The following is a 23,528-nucleotide window of genomic DNA, read 5'->3' as shown; positions in this document are numbered from 1 at the left end:
CCGCCTGCCCGTGGGAGAGAAGGGATTCCCTACGCTTTGTTTCTCTTGCAAGTGATGGTTCAAGCGCTCGCACAGCGTGCAGACTCCACATGCTTTTGGCGCTAATCGCCTCAGCCTGTGATGGGAGCGCACAGATTTCACTCTCGCACTTACTCCGTGAAAGGGAGAGTGTGGGGACGTTTTCCAGGCACGTGAAACACGCTGGCTCCCCCAACTTGATTAGAAACCATGCACGAGCCAATGATGACATAAAATGGACCTGGAACTGAGACAACATTGCATCTATGTCTTTCTTGCGAAGTTGAATGTGCGGAGTTCTGCCCTTAGCTGTATGTTACCGCCGTAACTGATGAAAGTAACAAGGCGTCTAAAAACGGAACAAAGCGGACGATTTTACTGTGCGCTCCGAGGAGACTCGCGGTTTTGGCCGAGGTTAGGGTTCCACGTGGTGAGTATTTAAAAGGGCGCTTTGTAGCTTCGTCTCCTCCCGAGAGCATGATGAACTCATTTCATCTTCACACACAGGAGGAACGGCCGCGTCAACAGGGTGGCGCACCCTCAGCCATCGAGTCACGTTTGTTTCTTCCGTGGGCACAGCGTGCCGTTTGCCGCGATGTGTTGATTCCTGCACCTCTTTCAATATCGTCGGCTGAGGGATGATGGTGCTGGTGTCTGGGGCGCAGGTGGACGCGTTCCTGTCCAACCTCTGCCAGTGCCCCCTTCTCGCCCTTGCATTCCGGTGCCCGGGCACAAGACATGAGGCGGGGAGGTCTGTTGTGTTGCTTGAACCCACCACACACAGTCCCTTCTCCATCCACCCCATACGCGGTGAGGTGGATAGGGCGCTGCCCCGCCCCCTGTGAAGAGCTGCTCCTCGGCACGCCCCCACCGCTCGCACCCTCAGCTGTCAGAGCCCTTCCCTGTGCATCTTCTCACGCGTCCTCCTGACAGCTCCGCTTCCTCCGCCCTCTCGCACGCAGCGCCCTCTGGAGGCTGCTCTCCGCCTCCGCGGCTGCCTCTGACTTGGGGAAAGTGCGGTGCGCGCTACTTTCGTCCCTCGTCGGACAGGGAGCAGGAAGCACCGGGGGCAGGGAGTGGAGCCGCAACCGGGAAGGAGGCAGCGCCGGGAGTAGGGAGAGGAGCTGGACTGCAGGAGGGAACGGGGAGTGGAGCATCTATCGCCGCCGGAGCGCAGAACCGGAGAACGGCTGCTGGTCTGTGTGGCGCAGCGCGCATCCCGAGCGGAGACCCTCGCTGGAGAAGAGAGGGCTCTGGGTGCCACCGGGGTCTGCGGGAGGCGCTGCCGGTGCCTGGAGTTTGGAGCGTGGAGCGGCGGCTGCTGCTGCTGCCGGTAGCCGCCGCTGGAGATGTGCAGAGCGGCCGGAGCGGTGCTGGTGTGGGGCCACGGGGGCAGCTACCGGTCGGCCCCCATATGGATCCTGCTGCTGGCGGTGGGAGGCGCCCTGCGGACCCGGGCCAGCCAGGGAAGTCAAGGTAAGATAATGTGGCTGAGAGTGGAGAGGTGAGGGGGTGGATTTGCACACCTGGGCACCCCGCGCAGTGCACTGAGCCCGGGATGCTCAGATCATGCACGCCTCCTTGTGCGCCGGCTCGGGTCCGTAGGCAGTGGCGTGCAGGTGCTCGGTGCTTCTTGGATGCTCTGCGCTCTTCTTGCGGCTGCGTTTGGCAACTCGCGCCTGACTGTGATGGGGCAGGTGGAACAGCGGTGTCGCCGTGCCACCTGCCCTGGCTCTTGGAAGACGTGGTCCTCTGCGGGGTGAGCGCTCCCGCCTGACTCTTGGCTTCTCGTTTCGACTTCCTTCCCAGGTGGCGAGTGCACCTCTGACCCGGCCAGAACGCCCACCCCCACAGTTCGGAGTGACATTGGACCAACAGGGCAAGCCACTGGGGGTTCAGGTGGTTTGTTTTGCGCCACGCGCCAGGACTCCCTTCCCACGCTGTCACCTATAGCTGTGCGCCTGGTCTGGGTGGGTACCCGCTGGACCCAGTGCCGCCGTGCTCTGCCCAGTCTAGGGCCGGGAGCCCTGACAGCTGGCACCAGCAGCAGGAGTCCCTTGTCTACCCAGCGTATTTTCCCGGTTATCCAGCAGTGCGGACAGATTGCCCTGGGATGGATTCTTAAAGAGGCCGAGAAGACGCGGCCCCTCCGCTGGGAGTCGGCTCCTCGTTGTGAATATTAAGAGCGTAGCTGTGTGGTCCGTCCGGTCCCTCTCCGCCCTCCTCATTTTATGACTCTACGAATGAACTCCATCTAACCGTTTGGAATTTGCGTAATTGCGCAGCTCGGGGGACGCCAAATGAACGCTGCCTGCCCTCTTGGGGTCGGGCACTGGCTGCTGGCCGGGGAAGGAGGGTCACAGATTCAGTCGTGGCCCCCTTTGGTCAGCCGGCAGAGGAGCGCTGCTTTGGGGATACCTCGGACTCAGCGCTGCCTCCCTGCATCCAAGTATCCGCGGCCTGAGCGCATCCCTCTACACTCCCTCACTCGTTTGCAAGCCTCACGATTCAAACAATCCTTACAGCGCGATCCCCTCCTCTCGCCATGCCCTCAACCCTCCTTGTATACTTCTTTTGTATACTTTAGAGTGTCACGTCACCCTAGGTGGGAAGGGTATGCCCAGACATTGGTCCCTGCGCACTGTGTCACTGGAACCAAGACGTACCGGCTGACGAGCCCTAAAAGTGACCGTGGGCTGCTTGAGTTTCGTTTCAGGGAGGCCCTGGCCTGGGAGGTTGGACTGGGCTGCTCCCACCAGAGCGGGGTCAAGACTGATATGCATATGCCTGGGTCCAACCCAGGTGGCATGGTGTGCAGTTTAAGTATGGACTGGGGTGGGTCTGAGTGATTATCAGTGGCTGAGATTAATTCAAGCGTTCCATCCATCACTTTTGTGTATGTATACTCGTCCTTGCGGACTATCACTCCGGTACTCACTCGTATCCCTCGAAACCCCCGGGACACCGGCGTAATCAGCTCGGGCTTCCAACGCCCTCTCTCGGGTGTCCCTGTCACCCCTTAGCTCCGGTGCTCAGCTGACCCCTGCAGTCCCTCTTTCGACCCAGCTAGGTCTTTACCTACACATACTCAGCTCACTCCTTCAGCATACCTGCTCCGGCGCACAGCTGTCTCGCGCGCCCTTCACCCCACTGGCTGGCCGGCAGGATATTGCGTGCCCACTGTCGATGACTCCCACCTTCGGCCAGGGAGCCCTGGTGCCTAGGGGAGGTGGGGGCTGGCACCGACGCGCCCTGATTCTGATCGGTTTTTGGGGGGCCGATGCCCTGATGTGTCCGAGCCCGGGTTGTCAGCCCTACACACTGTGGCATGGTGCCACCGGTCATACATGGTGGAAGATTATTTTTCCGATTAACAGTATTATTACCAAAGTACATATATGCCCATGCATAACAGAATTCGGGAATAACCCCTTAAAATTGAGGCTTTGGAACCGGAAGCGGAAATGTACCCATTGACTTGAACCAGGGACATCCCAGGGTAGAGAACGTTTAAAAAAGAAAAGTAACGCCTGCCCTTCTTCTTCCTGTGGGTGTGTTGGCATGCATGCATGCATGGTGCGCCCTTAGATGTGGAGCCCGACATGTTAGGGCAGGCCGCTCAATGAAGTTGCACCATATGTTCCGTAGAAGCGCCAACATACACTGGATGAGGAGCTATAGATGATACAGAAAATGCATTGATAGGTCAGCACTCGTTTAATCTGGGCCTTCACGTAGTCATGCGCCCTTGAAGAAAACCGCCCCATGACACACACACACGTGTGCAGCCTTTTGTTGCTGTGATGTTTTCATTCCTCTTATTACAAGCTGTTCTTGTAGTGCTTATAGCGCTAAAATCATGTTTGCTGCAACGATAAGAGGTAGGAGGAGCCTTCTTAACTGTTCAGTTGTATAGCTCTTATTGTAGCGCTACTAAATCCCAGTGAGTTTCAGGGCGCTTTTAAAAAGTGCACCAGAGAATAATTGCGTACAAAGATGGCATAAGGAGAGAGTAGTGAACATACTGTGTATTTGCATCAGTATGTAGGTACTGCACATGACACATACAACATTAGTAAATGTTTATTAGCGAGACTGCAAACCACATCGGTGTGTGAAAATACTGGCCCGTGTATCTAGTGTTTTTTCACTTCATCCGTATTTGAACAAAACTCTCTCTCGCTGTCGGAATTGCGCAGACCATCTGGGCAGTTTGTCTTCCGGTGACAGGGGTGAGTTCTGACCTTTCTTAGCACTGGCCAAGAACTCTTATCGTTCGGAACATGGCCTGTAAATGCCCATCTGTTTCACATCGAGCTTTGTACAGTGCACAGCCTTTTACTCAGCTGCCCCGTTTTTGCAGATAAGGGACCCACGACGCAGGCGACTTGCCCAGGATCACACTGGGCTAGCGGATAATGAATTGTTGTACATCAGATCTCCGATGCCACACTCAGCACCTGGGACACTCATAATACTGATACAATCTGATGCTGTCCCGTGCCGGCTTCTCTTTGCTATTATTCTGTCCCCTGCCCTAAGATGGGCAGGGCATGCGTTGTTTGCGCACAGAAGACCCGCGCCGGCTGCTCCGCGGGCTGCCTTCTGCGGATGAGAGATAAACAGAGGTGAGCTCCCCCAAGACACGGGAGCTGGTGTGAGGGGCATCTCTGCCTCCCAGAGCAGCTTCAGAGCCAGGAATCCCTTATCTGCCCTGCGCACAGGCCCCCGCCGTGCCAGCGCTTGGCTGCCAGAGATGCGGGCTCACGGCTTTGACCTGTCCGTCTTTACCGAGAGCAGCCAGGGGCAGCTACACGGAGCTGCTAATTAGGGGAGCCTCCAATACCACTGTGACCTTGGGCTGAGCAGTCCCCATCCCTGCGTTTTTCTACAGCGCCGCGAAGTCTCTGTTTGTGGAGCACTGTGATTAACAGCTGCTACACTTATGTAGCTAATTCCTGCGCATGCTTCGGTCTCTTTTTGCTGATAGCAGGTGTCAATTATTACCTGCTTGGATGGTACTCATTTAATCGACCCTAGAAGGATGAAAGTTTGAGATTATGCACTGGGACTCTGATCGGTGACCTTCAGTTACGCATAGATCTCCCCAAGAGATGCTTTATTTCGCTGAGGTATCTCACTGATTCCCTGCACGTGCTCTCCTTGTGCAGCTTCACCCGCACCATGGCGCCCAAGCTTCCCCTGTACGTCTTTAATCAGAGCTCATGTCTTGTGCACAAAGCCAAATAATGCGCTTGCAAGCAAAGCGGCGCCGGAGTCCAAGGAGGTGGTGGACGCTGTAAGAGAGTGAGTAGAACAGGAGTGGAGCGCGCACACCTTACCCTTGGTGAGGCCCTGGCCTTGCCATCTCTCTCATCGCCGCCATTTTGAAGACAGGGTTGCAGTGGTATGGGAGCATGACGTGCATAGAAGGACACCTTGTTATGACTGACTTTTAGCCTCTAAGCGGCAGGAGGCCACGTGTGGATCATTTCCACTTTACACAAATGTAACATAGTACAATACAACAAAAGACAGGAACACCACGAGCCACGTTGTGACACAATCCAACGTGTTTCCTCTCCAGTCCTGCACCGTGACCTTTGACCAGAGTGCGCGTGAAAGGATGCTTGTGACCAGGGGGAGCAGTGGCTTTCCTGGCTTTTTCATGGATGCAGTGCTGTTGACGGTTATTTCCACTATTATCTTTTCAGACGAGACTGTTCTGTACATGGAAAAAAATACACCAGCAATTTTACATAAACATCACTTGTGTTTTTTTCCCTGAGTGGGGGATTAGAACCTCTTTTTTCTACCCAGCGCTACAAGAGACAGTTTTAATGTTAACTAATTTGAAGAGGTTATCCAACACCTACTCTTCCCGTATTTTATAGCAGTGATTCACGATGTGCGCCCACAAGTGTAATAATAAACGTCAAGGAGTCCGGCCCTTTGTCGTACTGGACGTATTACCACAATGCACTCACATTGTCTTCTGGAGACCACGTTCCTCCCCTTGCCGACACACAGCAGCAATGTGTGTGTGGCTAGGAGGCCGGCCTCCCGCGTGAGCGCTGTGCACGCGCTTGTGATGGAAGCGCGCGCGCTCCTGCGTGTGTGCGTGTTGGGGGTGGTGTGGGGTTTATTAACATTCGAGCTGATGATAAACCGTGACACTTTTAAGACGTACATTCACTTTCTAGTTTCTTCTCAGTGTTGACGGCACCGTTTCCAAGAACAGCGTTCTGTGGTCATTATTGCACATTAAAGTGTGATTTGTTGCGCTTGTTCATTAACGGTTTATGGTAATATTCAGCTTTCCTTGTTATAGGCTGTTCGGGTGTGGTGAAATGGTGTGCAGTACAGCCGCCCAGCTCTCAATAAGGTCACACGCACGCGCAAACATTACGGGGCATTCATTTTAATACTAGCCCAGCTTGGGTCCCTGCAGGGAGTCGCCATTATCACCCAGTCACGGTACACTTTAGCAAAGACCACTGAATTTATGTGGTAAGGACACTTTAGCAAAGACAACTGAACGTATGTGGTAAGGGTGGACCAAGTTAAGTAGGTAGGTTGACCAAGTTATACAACAGGGACTAGCAAATTATGTGGCAGGATTATTTCACTATTTTGTCATTTTAACACACATTAACACTATCTGGGAAAAAGTATCAGCTATAATACCAGTTTGACACCTGAATACAGGAGCCTGGAATTTAAAGGTAACCAAGATATATCAGTCACTGCCCAGACCACACGTGGCAACTTTTTATGTAACTTTTCTTGCATGTGAGTTTATGTTGGAATCCGCAATTATGCAGCCAGCGATGGATTACATGATAGGCATGACAAATTCATAATTATGTGGAAACTGCTGTTGCCGCAGAATATTTTACGTCTGGTGGCTTTGATTACGACATAACTCAGCATACGTCTGTGCTGTCGGTGTACACACTTCCAAAGTGGACCTCAGTAAAGGTGCCAATGCCCTGGCATCTGGAAGCAGAAAGGCTGCTAAGACAGAAGGATCCACAAATTGCAGCTGAACCTAGACCTGCAAGAGTGGGACAGATATCTATTGTACATGTTTCAATTATCTTGCTTTCTAAACTTAGGGGGCTATTAAAAAAGCAAAAAAAAAAAAACAAGTGTTGTTTGGGGGTATTTTTCACTTGGTTTGCATTGGCCCATGAAACATAAATTGGATTTCTGACAGTCATTTGAGCTATTTTTTTCCTCCTCGTCCTGTAACCATTTTTAAATAGCATCGCATGTATTCGCACATTGTTGTATAGATTTGGACCTTTTCTACTTATCCCGACATTTTAACTGGGCTGTTGCTCACAGGGTCGCCACTGAAGTTAATTGGATTTACTTCAATTTTTCTTCTGAAAGTTTAGCCCAGCGGGCTACGGGGTCAGTGTATTTTTCCTAAACCACTTCCAGCACGATAACAGTGCCCCGTCTCCGAATTGTACACACGGCTACAATATAAACAGAGATCAATCATCGTTTGGTCTGAAATATGGAAGCAATTAGTGCGGACATGGCAGCCTGTTGACACGAGCTGTGCAAAAGAGTGACCACACGCAAGTAAAGAGGAAAAAAGTGTTTTGACGTGTTTTATTTTTTTAAGATGCCCGACAGCCCTGCAGTGCTGAAAGAAGAAAAGCATGCAATATTTAGTAAAGAGTGCACACTGTACGGATGTGTGCAATGTGGCTATTAATCAACCGTAAACAATGGGGAAAAAGTTCAGTGGGGATGTAAATCACAAACATATAGCCAGTTTCTCGCAGACTCCTTAGGGTCAGTTTTCCTCCTAAGAGACCACGGATGTTTACAGTAAGGGCAACATGAATGTGAATATATTAGATTATGGAGCTGTGGGACAAAGCTTGAACGTGATTGGCCAATTTCTAAGAGCTGCAGCGTTGATAGGAAATTGAACAGGGACAGTGGGAAATAAACTATTTACCCAGGAGTACGCAGTGCAGTACAGCGTGAAAGCCAGGGTTAGATTTTACGTCACCTGGCCCGCTTAATCAGCATTTAGCCACTAGCCCACACCACTTCAAGCCCAGAACTGGCAGGAAAGGAACACTTGATCTGAGGCCTTCGCCACATCATATTATCGGAATGCCCTTTGTGAGAAGTGTCTGCAGGATAAAAGGGCAAAGGCGCAGAACGCACCAACACGGTGACGGTAATAGGTCTAAATAACACGAGGAGGCCCTGCCCTCAGGGGCTCAAAGCACGAGCCACACACGATACTGTTTAACCTGGAAATCATTGGGCGCGCGGCGGCTGCGTGGCCCGTGACCCCGGACGTTACGTCTGACCCCAGCTCGTGTACGCTGCTGGGTCAGAATTGATTGCTGTTTATTGCAGATTTAGTGTGATGGGTATCCGTCGTCGCATGCTGGAGATGGGTGTATGTGTGAGGGAGAGGGTCTCACAGAAGCAGATTTCCAGAGTAGGGCCTGCGATGGCAAATAGGAACGCGGCGTCTCGCGAAGAGTATGTGGCAACATTGTGGGCACTCTGTGAAAGATGTGCCTGCCTCGAGCAGCCAGCCCTCAGAACCAGTGCAAGGCAAATCGCATTGCTATCCCTAGCTCTTCTGAGGACTATTTTGATTATTTAATTTTTAAATTGTTTCGAGTTAATATAGTAGAACCGGACCTGGGCCAAGGACATTACAGCACTTTACAGGAGAACCAGCTTCCATTTTACATTTTTAGGTACTGGAAGATAGAGCGATTTACCCAGAATTACAGGCTGTCAATGCCTGAAATGGAAAACTAGAAGTGCAGGTGCTCTATAGCAGAGTGCCTGCTTGTTTCTGAGAAGTGCCGGTACTCTCCAAATAAAAGTATTTCGCTTACTTTGAGAAGTGCAGGTACTCTCCTTCTCAAAATAAAAAAGTGCAGGTACTCAGTACCAGCCAGTACCGGCCCATTTAAAGCACTGCAGTCTGGTGAGCTGAGGCTGTGAGTAGAACCTGGTTCTCCAGTTCAAAACTCTGCCCGCTAGACCATGGTTATGCTGCACAGTGACCTTAAAACTGACACATTGACTTTCTGTGGAAGGTGTTTCTGGGTGTCACACAAGAACACTGCCTGAAAATGAGGTCCTTTAAATCACCTATGTTCTCAACCCTCTTTCCAGCAGTGACATCATCGAGGGGACACTCGCCCTGAAGGTGCCTCCCTTTGGCACTAGTGTAGGGACAGAATTGCTCTTGTGGTAGTGGAGCACCACTAACTGATGTCCATCTATTGTCACACAGTGGGTGTAGTGACAAGCTACCCCAGTGCCTTGAGACCCTCACGGGTGAATAGTTGTGCTTTACCAACCGTGATTAATTGATTGTTTACACAGAGGACGGTCAAGGGTACTTAGGACTCTTTTTCACGCTCAAAACACACCAAAAGAGTCCTATAGACTTCAACGGTGCCACCAGTCCCGCAAATCTCTCTCACTTCCCAAAAAAATGCACCTCTCCATGGACTCCGAAGGGATCACCCACCACAAGCCTCTGACTTCACACTCATTGGAAATCACTGGTGTAAAAGTGCAAGTCATTCCAAAGATTTGCAAAGCCCTGGGACGTGTCCACCTGGATGGTCATTTCAGCAAGTATTGCCCCTGCTATTGGCAAGCAAGCAGTAGCGTTTGTCTAACAGGAACGTTTCTTGGTGTTTGGTTCTGAAGCCTGGGTACAGAAAAGGTAGAAGATTTTCCAGTGGTCTAGCTTAATGTGAACCAATATTGTTCCTGGGTGCTTGTGCTATGTTCACCAAAATTGCATCTTGGCGTAAATGGTGAAAAAAAGGGTAGCTAGCTGAAACCATAACAGTATAAATGAGTTTTGAGAGCTCCCTCGAAGGGGAAAAATCCGTGATCAGTCGTGAGTGTACAAACTGCTTATTCTCCAGCTTGGGGCATATGATACAAAGGCAGACATTGAAGTAAAAATACAGTAATAGGCTCCATTTTTGTACGAATATTACTGGTTGGAAGAACCCATTTCACATCCTTTGTACAGCTTCAAAAGGTTTAATTTGCTTGGCTAATTGTAAGACTACTTCAAATTTTCGAAGGCAACTTATATATCCCAGTCATCTGGGAACTTGGCCCTGCCTGCGTGGAGGCATTTTCTTATGACTAAATAGGCTTAGAGATTCCCACAGACGTCCAGAAGATGCTCTTGAAAATAACGTGGTTCACTAAAAGTTAATGTTCAAAATCAGCCATTCCCGCCACTGCCTGCTGCTTGAGGGGGAAGGACAGGGTGTAAGGAAACAGACTAAATTGGAGAAGTTAGACTGGCAGGGCAAGATTGGCACAGGCAGGAGTGTGAGATGAATCCAACCCTCCTTATAATACTGTATGAGAACTATGCCATCTCTGCCTATAGTGTAACGCTACTGAAAATGGTATACTTTGTGTGGGGATATGTCAGTCAGTCAGTAAATTCTTTATTACAGCACATAGCCATAAAAGAATAAATACAATCATATTACATTACAATAAATAAAAACAAGACAACTTACACAACATGCCAGTGCATGAATTCCTTCATCCAATATTAACCAAGCACTGATGTATGTCCATCCTTGTGAACGCTCACTGTACACTTTTCAGTAAGGTGTTTAAAAAAAAAAAACTTTTTGATTAAAACACGTTTTTATTTTCGAATTATGAAGCGAAGCCTTGGAAACTATGCTCAGAGCAAAAGCACAAACACTGTTTTTCTGCCCAGACAAGGGTGTGTGTTTATACAATGTTATGAGAGCTGATTTAGGGAGCATCGCACACTAAATTGCTAGCAGTAGCCTTTAGGTAAACCTGCTAGAAACATTAACCCAGACAGCAATAGCATAAAACCAGAAATACTGGTGCGCATAGATGAGTCTGGAGTTACTTGCTGTAGGCTAGAAGACTGATTTCAATGGAAATACAAGATGGAAGGGGCTACACAATGATGCGCCCAGGAGACCGAGACCGCATCCCTGCATATGAGAGCATTTAGCATGCAAGGGTTGTGATTGGTCGGATGAGGAATAGTGCCACAGAGACATTCAAGATCACTGCCGCACACTCATTCGAATGTCAGAGCATGTAAAGGCCTCTCAGGAAGGGAGTGAAATTGAGTGAGAACCTGTGTCTGTTGAGAACACACTCCCTATACGATCTCGCAGTGAACCTTCTATCTGCAGATAAGGTAACCAGCAAGAAATGAGAAAGTTACCATTTTAAATCATTTGTTTGACATTTTGGTATTTGTTGGAATTATAGAGCTGGCTAATAATTTGATATTAATGCTCTAGAACTGTTTGATATAGAAGTGGCTAGTGTTTTGCTGCAGATTTGCATTATTTAATTGGTTGGTAATTTGGAACAGGGAGGTATGTTGGAAAATGATGGTATTTTGTAATTGGTGAGGTGTTTTGGAAAATTATGCTACTTTGGAACTAGCACGCATTTGGAGCTGGAGTTTGAAATTAGGTGGCATTTTGTAATTAAACTGCTAAATGGGATAGTGTGAAAAAAAGTTCCCTACTTGGCCACAGCCTGTAGGATAAAGGTCAGTGCTTGTCCTCCCAAACTTTAATACCAGTGGACAAGAATGGAATGCAATCCTAATTATGTGAAATAAAATGTTATTGTGAAATTGAAAGTTGTAAAACTATAATTGATGTTCATAATCTCATGTCAGTGGCCCTTTGATGTTTATTTATGACCCTTTTACACCTCCTAATCTTATTTAATGGTCAGAATACCCGAAACCGTAGATTAGTACCAGGACACACTTACCAGGGAGCTTTTCGTGTCATATAAATCTCATTCATTCATTATTCATTCATTCATTTATTCATTCATTTCCAACTTGGTTCGCACTATAAAAATAGCAGTACATACATATCATATGTTCTGTACGATAACACTGCAGTAGGCCCAGCTTTTTTATTTCTCACAGGATTTGTGTCTCCAAGCTGGTCTTTGTTTTAGCATCCGTGCAATCGTTCCTCAGCCAAGGCTTAGCTGGAAAACACTATGCACAGTATGCAGGTGAACTTTACGGTATTTTAACCCTCCGATGTCCTGTGTACATTTTGTCACCTTACGTCTCTAGTTTAATTTTAGTTGCAGTGATGGGGTCTTTGGTGTAAAGCACGTGGCGAGTCACATCACAAACAGACAGAAGGGATGTAGCTGGCATTTCTTCCCAGGCATCTCTTTGTCAAGTTTGGATGTTGGGCCTTAGAACTGCTGCAGATCTCTTAAGAGCTCTCTAGACTTTTAGGTCTGGCCCTGAGACAGATTTAACTGTCTCACCAGTATCATGATGTTACAAAAATCATAAATATTACAAATATACATAGGGTGGCTTTGGGTCAGCCCTTTTCATCCTTTGGCCATTCACATTTTTCTCCTGCCCACCACAGCATACAGCACCGGGAAATGAATCAGCCCACTTCAGGGCTGGCTCTCTCACTCTGTGAGTGACGCATTTAGCCTGATCACATGTGCACATCTCCCTAAAAGGGCATACACTTCAGGTCCATGTATGGTGGCCAAAACTTTACTTTGTCAATGCGTTTTTTCTTTCATTTTTACTGCCCATAATATTTTTCATTTATGGTAGTCTTCCCTGTGTGTTTAAACCATGTCTGTAGGTTACAGTAATTCAAAGTCAATAGTTTATTTTTGTTTATACCACTAAGAGCCATATTTTCCTGTGATGTACATTAGAACTAAAAATAGTTTCCGAAACTTTTCAAAATCCTGAACACTAGCAAGCACATCACTGTACTAATACAACTATTGTTGTAATGTAATTGATTTATTATAATTACATGGCCAACAGGTATAGGGGTGACTTTTTTGTTTCTCCTTTTTAGTTTTATGTCAAGTGTTTGTGAAAAATAAATTAGCAATCGCATCATTTTGACAGGGCCATAAGTGTTGGCTTTGCCAGTGCTAGTTTACTTTTGATGTTTTTTCCTTCAGCTTTAGCTTTTCAGAAACTTTTTTTTATATATGCATAATGAGAACTTTCTTGTGATTTTCTCCATGTTTCTCTTCCACATTGATTTCTTTTTTTACCTTCCCTTATTGCAGCTAATGGTATTCATTTTCAATAGCTTTGCACATAGGCCCTCCTCACACTTTACAATTTTTCCCTGGCATTTGTTTTGCATTGCATTGTTTACTCCAGGAAAGGCCCTTCCCACAGTGAATGTGTTCAGTGTGTTTGCCATCCGTTTGTTCACAAACATCACCTGTTCAGCGTGCTGACAAGTTCAAATACTTGGGGCTGTCGCGACGGTTTTCACATAGGCACTGCACATCTGCAAAACTCACCTTTCTCTATACTGCTGTATTTTCTGTTTATTTTTCTACATACTGGCACTGAATAACAATGTCGGGCGCCTGTACAGTTACATGCTTGTAGAAAGTAAACACACATAAAGTATCAGAATATATGCAAGCAAAAACGTGCTGTTTGTGCCAGAAATTCCAGGTGCACATTAACGACCAGTTACCCATGATCATGCTACCAAACGATCACACCTGAAACCAGTTGACACAATAGGTATCAGTGGTTCTCCTCACAAAATTAATATTGTTTTTTCCCACTATGTACCACATTTTGCCAGTGGTGTTGGAACAATTTTTCAGAGTAGGGTGCTCTGCTATCAATATTATATCACTGAAGTCATAGGGATTGTGAAAAATCCATGTGTTACTCAAAGAACAAGTGTAGCCAATGAGCCACGACCTTTCAGCGGGAGAGTGGTACGGGTGTGGTAAGTGTCTTTCTTGGCAAAACCAAAGGGGATGAAGGACGGAGTGCTGAACATTGCAAGCACTCACCCCCAGTCAATTGATCTGGGTATAATCCACCATCATTCTTTAGCTCACTCCGCCACCCCAGTTCAGACATGGCCATATGCAAATCAGTCTGACCCTGTGCCTCATGGGAACAGTCCAGCCCAAACTGCCAAGCCATGTCTTCCCTGGACCGGAAACAAGCATCCTGGGACCGGTTTCTGGTAAATCAGCCATCATCAGCCAGGCTTGCTTGAATCCAGTGGCAAAGTGAGCAAGGGATTCACGTCTGAGCATACCCTGCCACCTTAGGGCGAACAAAGCAAAACCAAAGGGGATGATGGACGGAGTGTTGAACATTGCAAGCACTCACCCCCAGTCAATTGATCTGGGTTTAATCCATCCTCATTCTTTAGCTCACTCCGCCACCCTAGCTCAGACATGGCCATATGCAAATCAGTCTGACCCTGTGCCTCATGGGAACAGTCCAACCCGAACTGCCAAGCCATGTCTTCCCTGGACTGGAAACAAGCATCCTGGGACCGGTTGCTTGCAATGTTCAACACTCTGTCCATCATCCCCTTTGGTTTTGCTTTGTTCGCCCTAAATTGGCAGGGTATGCCCAGACGTGGGTCCCTTGCTCACTTTGCCACTGGATTCAAGCTAGCCTGGCTGATGACAGCTGATTAGTCAGACATCGGTCCCAGGATGCTTGTTTCCGGTCCAGGGAAGACATGGCTTGGCAGTTTGGGCTGGACTGTTCCCATGAGGCACAGGGTCAGACTGATTTGCATATGACCACGTCTGAACTGGGGTGGCGGAGTGAGCTAAACAATGATGATGGATTAAACCCAGATCAGTTGACTGGAGGTGAGTGCTTGCAATGTTCAACACTCTGTCCATCATCCCCTTTGGTTTTGAAGTGTCTTTCTTGCTCATTTACCTTCTGAACTCTAGCATTGTTATTTTCGAGAAGCTGGGAGGTGCTAGTGTGAAGCACTGCTGCAGCTTTTGTTACTGGGTAATCACAAAACAATGGGGTAACCAAAAATTAACCCGAAGGACCTGGGTAACTTATGATACAGACAAACAATGGTCCGATCGGAAAAAGCAACAAGAGGCATAGGAGAACTGAATATATCAAAAGATCTCCTACCACTATATGGAAAAGAAGAAAAATAGTCTTGTAGATTCAATCAATAGTTACGAGGTTAGGGCAGCAGACATGATTTCAACATTAACAGATTAAGACACATACACATAATTGCATTTCTGAAAGTTTAGTTACATATAAGTCAGTCCCAAACAACATTCTTATTTACACATTATATCGAAAACTCTTAAATCCACAAATGGATTTTGTTACGGGGGCCGATAATGAAGCACCGCTGCAAAATCGGCCCCCACCACTCTAAAACCGTCCCCCATCCTTCCGGCCCAACAGGGAAAATGCCCAGTGCCCGCTGCGGCCAGTCCGGCTGTGTTCCCCCACTACCAGCGTCTCACACTATTTTTGTCAGCCATTTACCAGAGATTCTGAGAAATGTCCAGAGATTACAGATAGGAATAAAGCTGGAGACAGGGTGAACATATTTTAGAAACCAAACCCTGGACATTTCACAAACATAGAATCAGGCTGACAATTTTGCATTATCAAGGGCCTGGGAATGACTTAATTGATGGCGCTGCCAGCATGGAAACAGAGACTTTGAGGCACTTAGAGGTAATTAAATGAAACATTTGAACAGTGTTATCTTTGTTAAGCAAACTCCTATCTGCTAAGGGGTAAAATTCCCTCCCTTTTTGTTCAGTCAACCCTTCAAAAGCAGAGACGTGCTAAATTTACTGAAATTTTCCGGGACATACAGTGAAAATCTGGGACACGAGAGCCTGATTTAAAGTTTGGCAGATGGAGGATACTCTGATGTGATGGCGTAGTACATTATCTCTGCCATCTCGAGGGACCTCCCGCCTGTTTAGAGTTGTCTGCTGGCTTTGCTGACAACTGAGGTGTTTCCTGTTAATGTAGGAAAAGTTTGACTGGCCCTGCCACCAGCCATGACTGCCTTCTGTCATAATTTTCATAATTTTTTTGTTTTTCAAAAATTCCCAAAGTGGGAGTTTGGTTTTTAAAATATATATTTTTTAAACAAATGATCTCACACCCTAGGAGTTTTCTCCCAGGTTGTGGGGGTCATTATTGTGTTTCTCCTCTCCCTTACCACCTGGTTTTTCCTGATGGTGACAGAGAAGGGGAAAAAAGCCCATAACACATTCCATCCTAAATAGGCTGGACAATGTAAAGTCCTTCCTCCAACAGCCAGTACTCCATTGGGCCACTAGAAGAAGTGTTCCTTTAATGGAGCCGACGCGGCCTACAGCAACGAAATATTGATGCGCCGCCTGGCACTAAAGGAGGTGGGCAGATCGTGAGTTTGGCGGACAGGGTCTCCATTGCATCAGGCCCTTGGTCTTCCTAGCTTGACAGGTGATTAGCACAGCACCAACCCAATCTATAATGCAGCTTAAAAAAAACACCTAGGGTGATAACCAGCGGGTGGCTTCATCACATAAGCCGAATTATTTTACTTGGGCTATGAGCGAGAGAGACAAAATACTGCTTTTCACAGGGTAATACTAATTCAAATCCTATCTCTGGCCTTGTTTTACAAGCAACTGTAAGGAAGCAGTGTGTTGCCCAAAAGTGAAAGATGTGCAACTAAAGACCAGCAAAACAGTTTAACGCTTTGTCATCTTGATGTTTGGCTTACAACTCTCACAAAATGTGCGCAATTATGGCCGTAGATTTAGCTCAGTCAAGTTTGGGGATGTGGCTTAACAGCTAGAGCGGCCGACTTTGAAGCCTAGAGTGGCCAACTTTGAAGCTGGGGAACCGGGTTCGAATCTGGAGGGACAAACGCCCTGTCATTCTAGGCAAATCACTTAATCTCCCCATGCATAAAAATGAATGTGTCCCTCTGGAATGCAATTGGTGCCCATGCAAAGTGCTCTGATTCCTTAGGGTCGAGTTCGCGCTATATAAAACTGCAAAAAATGTTAAAATGATCCAGAGGGACGAGTACAATATCCGGACTTTAGGGCACCGCCTGGCAGTTTTTATGTCAGAATAGATTCCATGGCTACCAAAGCATTCCATCTAAATTAGTTTATAATCGTAAACTGAAAGCCAGGGTCTTCACTGTTGATGTTGTTCCAATGCGGTTGCCTTTCTTCCCTCCATAGTGGGTACTTTTATTACCATTACATTATGTTGTAGTGCACATTGCAAGTCATCCTGTCATGACGTGTGGCTAGCGGATAATGCCACATTTCTTATATCGCTGTGGTCGGGGGGTGTACTGCCTGAGCCAGGGTCAAAAACCAGTCCTGACATCAGGCAAGCAACAGAACATAGGGACTGCAGAAGCCCACTGGCCCATACAGACAAGCAAGGCCTCCCTGAAGCCAGCAGAGTGACAACTGTCTAATATTCAGAGTGTGTGTGGATTGCCATAATGCTCACCTCGGCACCTCTAAAATCTAAGCACACTGTTGGCACACTAGTAAGAGAGGGTGAGATAGAGAACTGGGAAGTGGAGCGGTAGGGACAGGCACACAATTGAGTTTCTTCTCCTTGTTCCATGTTGGGGGTGGGGAGAGGGGGCTAATGGGGCGGGTAATCAGGGGCAGGGGTTTAAGGAAGACAATTGTTCAACTACATGCAATTTCTAGGCTACAAGGGTAACTGCTGTGAAGATTGACTCTTCCAATCAGCAGTCACACAAATTTAGACTTGAACAGTGGTGGCTCCTCCGCTAAGGTGGAGGAGCGTCAACCCACTGCTATTATCTGAGCAGGGCAAAAATAAAAATTAAATGATAATAACAATACGTTAGTATAATTTTATTTTTTTCCGTGTGGGACTGGAGGCAAGTCGGGGCAGGGCTAAGCAAAGTGAGGAGTGGTTTGCACAGTGGTGTAGCAAGGGGGATGGTGGTCCGCCCAGGGCGGTATGAGTTTTTGGGGCGGTGGCCTCCCCCGCAGCTGTCGCCAGAATCTAGTGGCACAGTGTCTAGCTGCACCACTGGGTTTGCTCTCCCTAAGTGTGCATGAATGTTTAGCCGGCCCTCTTGGGCAGACCAAACATTCATGGACATTTAGCATATTCTCCACCTGGCTGTGTTGCACAGCCCAATGAAGAGCATACCCAGGGTCCCAGGCACTGCCTGAGAGGCCAAACAGGCCGCTCAGACTAATCACGATGCTGCTGAAGCAGTGTTATGATCGGCTGGGAAAGTCTGCTTCTGGTGCTGCCAGTTCAGAGGAAGAGGATGGACGAGAGGCGTGTGGTGGCTGCGGCAAAGGGAAGGGAAGTTTATTTTAAAAGCATTTTTTTATCCGTCTCACCAGGGCCGGACTGGGAACCAAAATCGGCCCTGGCAAAGTGCTCAGCCGCCCCCCCGGGGGCTGGGGGTGCCGCCGAGCTCTTTGCCAGGGCCGGTTTTCGGCCGATTTTGTTACAGGGCTGATTTTGCAGCTACGCTTCAAAAACGGCCCCCATGGGCCCAAAACCGGCCCCCACCCGTGCGGTGCACCAGGGGATTGCCCAGTGCCTTCTACGGCCAGTCCGGCCCTGCGTCTCACCACCCCCGTTCCAAGGCAGCCGCCACTGGACTTGAACTGCCCTGTGGCAGCGATTCATGTAATGAGGATAATTCACTAAGATTTTCCACAAATTTAAGATGAACATACGTGTGAAAAAAGTTGTATCTATGTTTGGAACTAGAGTATCCTAAGTGGCAAAATTAGGATTTTTATGTGTGCGATGAGTCCCAAGCCCCTAGTCACAGCTAAACGCTGAGTTTTTATATATACATGGGTATAAATTACACCTCTTTTGGGCCCATTTTCATCCTAAAAAAGTTGACATTCAGAAGAAACAGTAATAGAACACACATAGGACTTTAAAAAAATCTACTTTAATGCATTTTATGAGCTTTTTAATATTTTAACCAACCCCCTCATCAGGATATTTCGAGTGTAATTTACATATGCAGAGAATATGTGAAATGCATTTGCACTTGTTTGTGAATACCCACCAACTTACAACCGGGTGCGTTTTCATTACTTCTGTAGTAATAGTGTTTACTGTATAATTACTTAACATCATTACAAAGCAACGTCGGCATTGCAACATTAAAACCAAATAAATAAATTCACATTTTTGTGGTGTAAAACCGGAGGTAAAAACTCAAAGGGAGTCAGGCTGATCGCATATGGTGTTAATGGACGTGCAGTGTCACGCTAGGTGCAGTAGGCCATAGTGCGTAAGATTGGGCCATGCTTTATCGTGCCAGCCATCGAGAAATGTGTAATCTGCTACTTTATTAGGCAAAGTTTGAAACCCCACAATATATCGCCCTAATCGCTCATAGTTAGCGGAGCATACAGTGCGTGCTTAAGAGCAGTGTGATCTGATGCGTAAAATAGGGCCATGCCCTATCATACTCTTGTTTTGGTGGGCATGCAGATTGTCATAGAGCAACACCCCTAAGAGAGGGCTTTGCCAATGCTTAGGTGTCGCGTTCTAGGTCATAAAGTGCAAAACATCATGAGTGCCAATAAAGTGTTTTTCATTGTTTATGCACGGGGTTTCCCTGACCAACCTTCTTTCGGACCCCTGGGCACGCCCACAAGTCTCACACACATACAAGTTATGTAGACCCTCATATTTGGCAGACATTTAACTGTAGGTACAACTTTGTAAATAAACCACACTTTTTTCTAGAACTATTTCTGAGGTTCATCTTGAAAACATCTTGATAACCTAGAGCCGTTGGGTTTTCTTTTATGAGTGTTATATATTTTAAGACACAATGGTGCACACCACCACAGATGGTCGCTTGGTACTGGTCTTAAAAGGACCAGTTACCATACTATCCGTACTTCAGCTTTTTCTAGAAGACAGTAAGTTGGGTGGGCTGTCCTAGGTCAGTTGGAAGACTATTCCAGAAGCAAGCGTCTTGGACTGAAAAGGAACAACCCTTCTTGTTGCAAGTTAAAATGTTGAAGCCTCTATCAAATGCCGATTTTTTTACGTAGAGTTCTCTGACGTGTACGCACTGCTTGTGTTTGGCTGATATATATGCCAGGCTAAATTGATTTAGGCATTTGAAGGCCAAAGAACCTATTTCAAATTAATTTTTGCTGCCCTGTTTTGTCATGGAAGTCACTTCTGGCTGTCCGACACCAGGTCTTGCTTTCGCGGTCCAATAACTGACCTGAATCTGCATTCTGCACTAGTTGTGACTGGTCTATCAGACATGCTAGGATGCCTGCATATTGGACATTGTAGTATTCCAGGCATTTGTTTACTAATGCTCCCATCAGTACTGCTCTCTCAGTTGCAGAAAGCAACTCATGAGCACTGATTTAATTTGTAGAGGCAGGGGCATATCTGCATCGAACTTGAAGCCCAGGGTTTTACCTCTAACATCAGACTATAGATCATGTGCCAAAAACTGTCTGAATGCTGAAGGAGGACGTGGTCCGCTTTTATCTCCCAAGGTGATCATTTCAGTTTTAAGTGTTGTGTTGGAGAGCATTGGAAGTCATTCATAGTTTGATCTTATTTAGCAGGGGCTCAGTAGGGTGGTGGTATCAGAGTTTCTCGACAACTTGATACACGGCTCAGTGTCATCGGCATAGGAGTGAGCATAGATCCACACGTCTGGAAGAGTTTAAAGAGCAGACAAAGGTGGACGTTGTATAAAACTGGCGAGGGGGATCTCTGAGGCACCCCACAGCTATCGTTGCCCATTCTTGAGAGAAACAGACCAAGTTTGGCTTGTTGGTTCAGCTGATGATGGAGGGTAAAGCCTTTGATTAGGAGGACAGGCAGTTTAATAAAATGCTATGTTCCACCATGTGGAAAGCTGTTGACAGGTCCAGCTTGGCCAGGAGCACTGTCGCTCCTTCGTTAAAAAATTAGTCAGTCATCGCAGAAACCTTGCAGGGCTCTGTCAGTACCATGCCCATGTCTAAAGCCTCACTTCATTGGGAATAGAAGATGGTGGAAGTCAAGATAATTAAGGAGGTGTTGGGTAGTCAATTTTGTCTGTGACTTTTGCTACAATTGCCAAGTTAGTAATGGGTAAATACCATGACATTTATAATCGGGATAGGTGAGGTTTCTTTATAGTTTAACTATTTGTTGTTTTATTAGCACAAACGAAACCCACTGGGACAGCAACGCACTTCACACAGGAAATACTATTCGTAGTATTTCCTGTGTGAAGTGCTTTGCTGTCCTGGTGGGACTAAATGGTTACAGTATGGCATCAGAGATGCAATATAGTATAGGTGTGTTTATAGTATAGTAACTATGACATAACACTTATTGCAGTCAGAGTAACAGTTTCCATATATCCAAATAAATCGAGTTTCATTGTTGAGAAATGTCTGTCCCTGTGAGAGGAGCCTGGACCCTACGGACCCTCAGCTAAATTGCAAACTTTTGAAATGTGGCAATCTCATAACAAATTACTCGAACAGGGCTCTGAGGGCACAGCTACCGTATGTGAAAGCGGGTCTGCATAACGCTTAAACAACCAGATGACTGCGAGTAGAAGACAGCTATATGACTCTTTAAAATCTGGAACTCTGGTATTTTGCACAAATCGAAATAAAACTTCACTTGTCACCTTCACGCCGATAACACTTTCTAACAACTCAGTTGAAAGTTATTGATTATTTATTTGAACAAAACTTAATAATAACACCTGAGTTGCTAAATTATTTTATTATTTCACATTGTTGGTATAAAGTGAACGTTTAAGAAGTCGACAAACTAGAAAAAGTAACTATGAAGTATTTTATCCAAAACAGTTTTATTATTTTGTATTATCTGTAAAATATTGTGATCGTTTGTATCCACTTATAACAATATAAAATGAAATTGAAATGTGTCTGTCCCAGTCAACCTCTGTGCCCAGAACATACATTTCCATATCTCTATCTAGCTGAAAGATATCTTAGAGAAAGGTTTATCACAGTTACAGTGTTTTTTAACTTTGCAAACTTTTTTAAGTTCATAAAGATTGCAGAGTTTTACAACAACATTTACAAACATGTAGAAGAAAACCCATACAACTGTGCACACTCCTTATTTATTACTAGTGTGGACTACTTCCTGATAAGAAATTGGATTGTGTAGTTTGAATGTTGATGTGTTATCCCTGTGTTTGATTTTCGGTATTAGCCCACAGGGTTCACCTTTTTTTCACTTCTGAGGCTTCCACTGCAAAATTTTCCAACATCTTGAGTTACTAACGCTCCCTCAACGATAAGTCCTAAGTGACTGGCAGAGCACATTTCACAGAAAAGAGCCCTATATACTGAGGAATCTAACTTGGTGCCTTTGCTGATTGTACCTATCACCAACACCTATTAAGACATAAGTCCGCCCAACACCAACAAAGAAGCAAGACCACCCGACTAGGAGTCGGAGGTCCTGGTGGCCGCATTACGATGCTACCGCCCTCATGGCGGTCGCAATCTGCATATTTTGTATTGCAGCGTGTGCTACGTGTTGCAGCACACACTGCAATACAAAAAAAACATATTGAAAACATACCTGCACTATGTGGCAGGCACTATGCGGTGTCTGCAGATGATGCAGGGATGATTAGGCGGGCACCATAGGTGTCCCCCAGAGCCCATAGCGGAGGGCCATGGGGGAAGGGGGCCTGCTAGGGGCCCCCAAAGTCACTTTCCGCCTGCCTTTTCAAGGCAGGCTAACCGCCATGAAACTGCCGTCGGAAAGGCACATTCATATCTCCATGGAGGTGCCTGGGCAGGCACCGCCCCATTGACTGACCGGATCGTTGATCCTATTAGACCCTCTGTCTTTCCCCCTGCCAGTGGCGATCCGACCAGCTGCATCCTAATGCGGCTGTCGGATCCAATGGGCTGGATGGTGGAGGGACCACCACAAGAGCGCCTGAGGATGGCAGTCCCACCGCCATCATAATCAGGCCCTAAGTATCTAAGAAAGTTTTGTTTTTAATTCGGGGTAAATGTAGTGAATGGAATCTGTGGTATTAACTCTGTGATTTATTTTAGAATTGGAGCACAATTTGAGCTTTGTGTTTGTACCCTGATTGTGAAATGACTTCAAAAACTCTTTAATGCTTTTTATACCCTCTGGTGGCATATCTTTCATTGTTGCACATATTCATGGTTGTGGAATGCCTGTAAACAGAAACAAAGATATCCTTTTCCCCTCTGTCGTTGAGGTGTTGTCATCTTCCAATTGTTAGTGTGAGGGATTTGACTGTCTTTTAAAACATTTTAATACTGCTAGCACGTCATATAATTCGTTCCAAATGACTATATATACTGATTCATATAAGTTTTCTTCACAAACGTTTTTTCCATGTATAAGTGTGACATGCATTACACTGCAGGAGAACCTCACTGGAGGTTCAGAAAGTCGGTGTTGCATGTGTGGGTGCCATCTCCGTGTGCACAGATGTTACACAAAGCACGCAGCACTTCAGAGTTGCAAGTATGTCCTAGATGCACAGAAGCAGGTATCGCCTGGTAATGCCATTAGCACGGCTAGGGCAAAGCAATTCAATGAAATAAGCAAACACACACACAGT

The 23,528-nt window shown here is 46.7% G+C and overlaps 1 protein-coding gene across 3 annotated transcripts in view; it reads left to right on the top strand.

The window, feature by feature from the left end:
* Positions 1 to 1,052: 1,052 nt before the first annotated feature.
* Positions 1,053 to 23,528, top strand: part of EPHA5 (EPH receptor A5) — a 675,470-nt gene continuing 652,994 nt past the window's right edge. For 2 of the 3 annotated variants that reach the window (XM_085636505.1, XM_085636506.1), the window contains exon 1: positions 1,224 to 1,494. In XM_085636505.1, coding sequence (XP_085492631.1) covers positions 1,368 to 1,494 — 127 coding nt within the window. In that variant the 5' untranslated portion in view covers positions 1,224 to 1,367. Of the gene's footprint in view, positions 1,495 to 23,528 lie in introns of all 3 variants that reach the window. The other variant, XM_085636504.1, reaches the window with a different exon arrangement.

Source organism: Triturus cristatus, chromosome 2_1 (assembly GCF_964204655.1).
Source record: "Triturus cristatus chromosome 2_1, aTriCri1.1, whole genome shotgun sequence".
In the NCBI taxonomy this organism is placed as follows: Eukaryota; Metazoa; Chordata; class Amphibia; order Caudata; family Salamandridae; genus Triturus; species Triturus cristatus.
The sequence above is the reverse complement of the archived record's forward strand: the minus strand, read 5'-3'. Positions and strand labels throughout refer to the sequence as shown.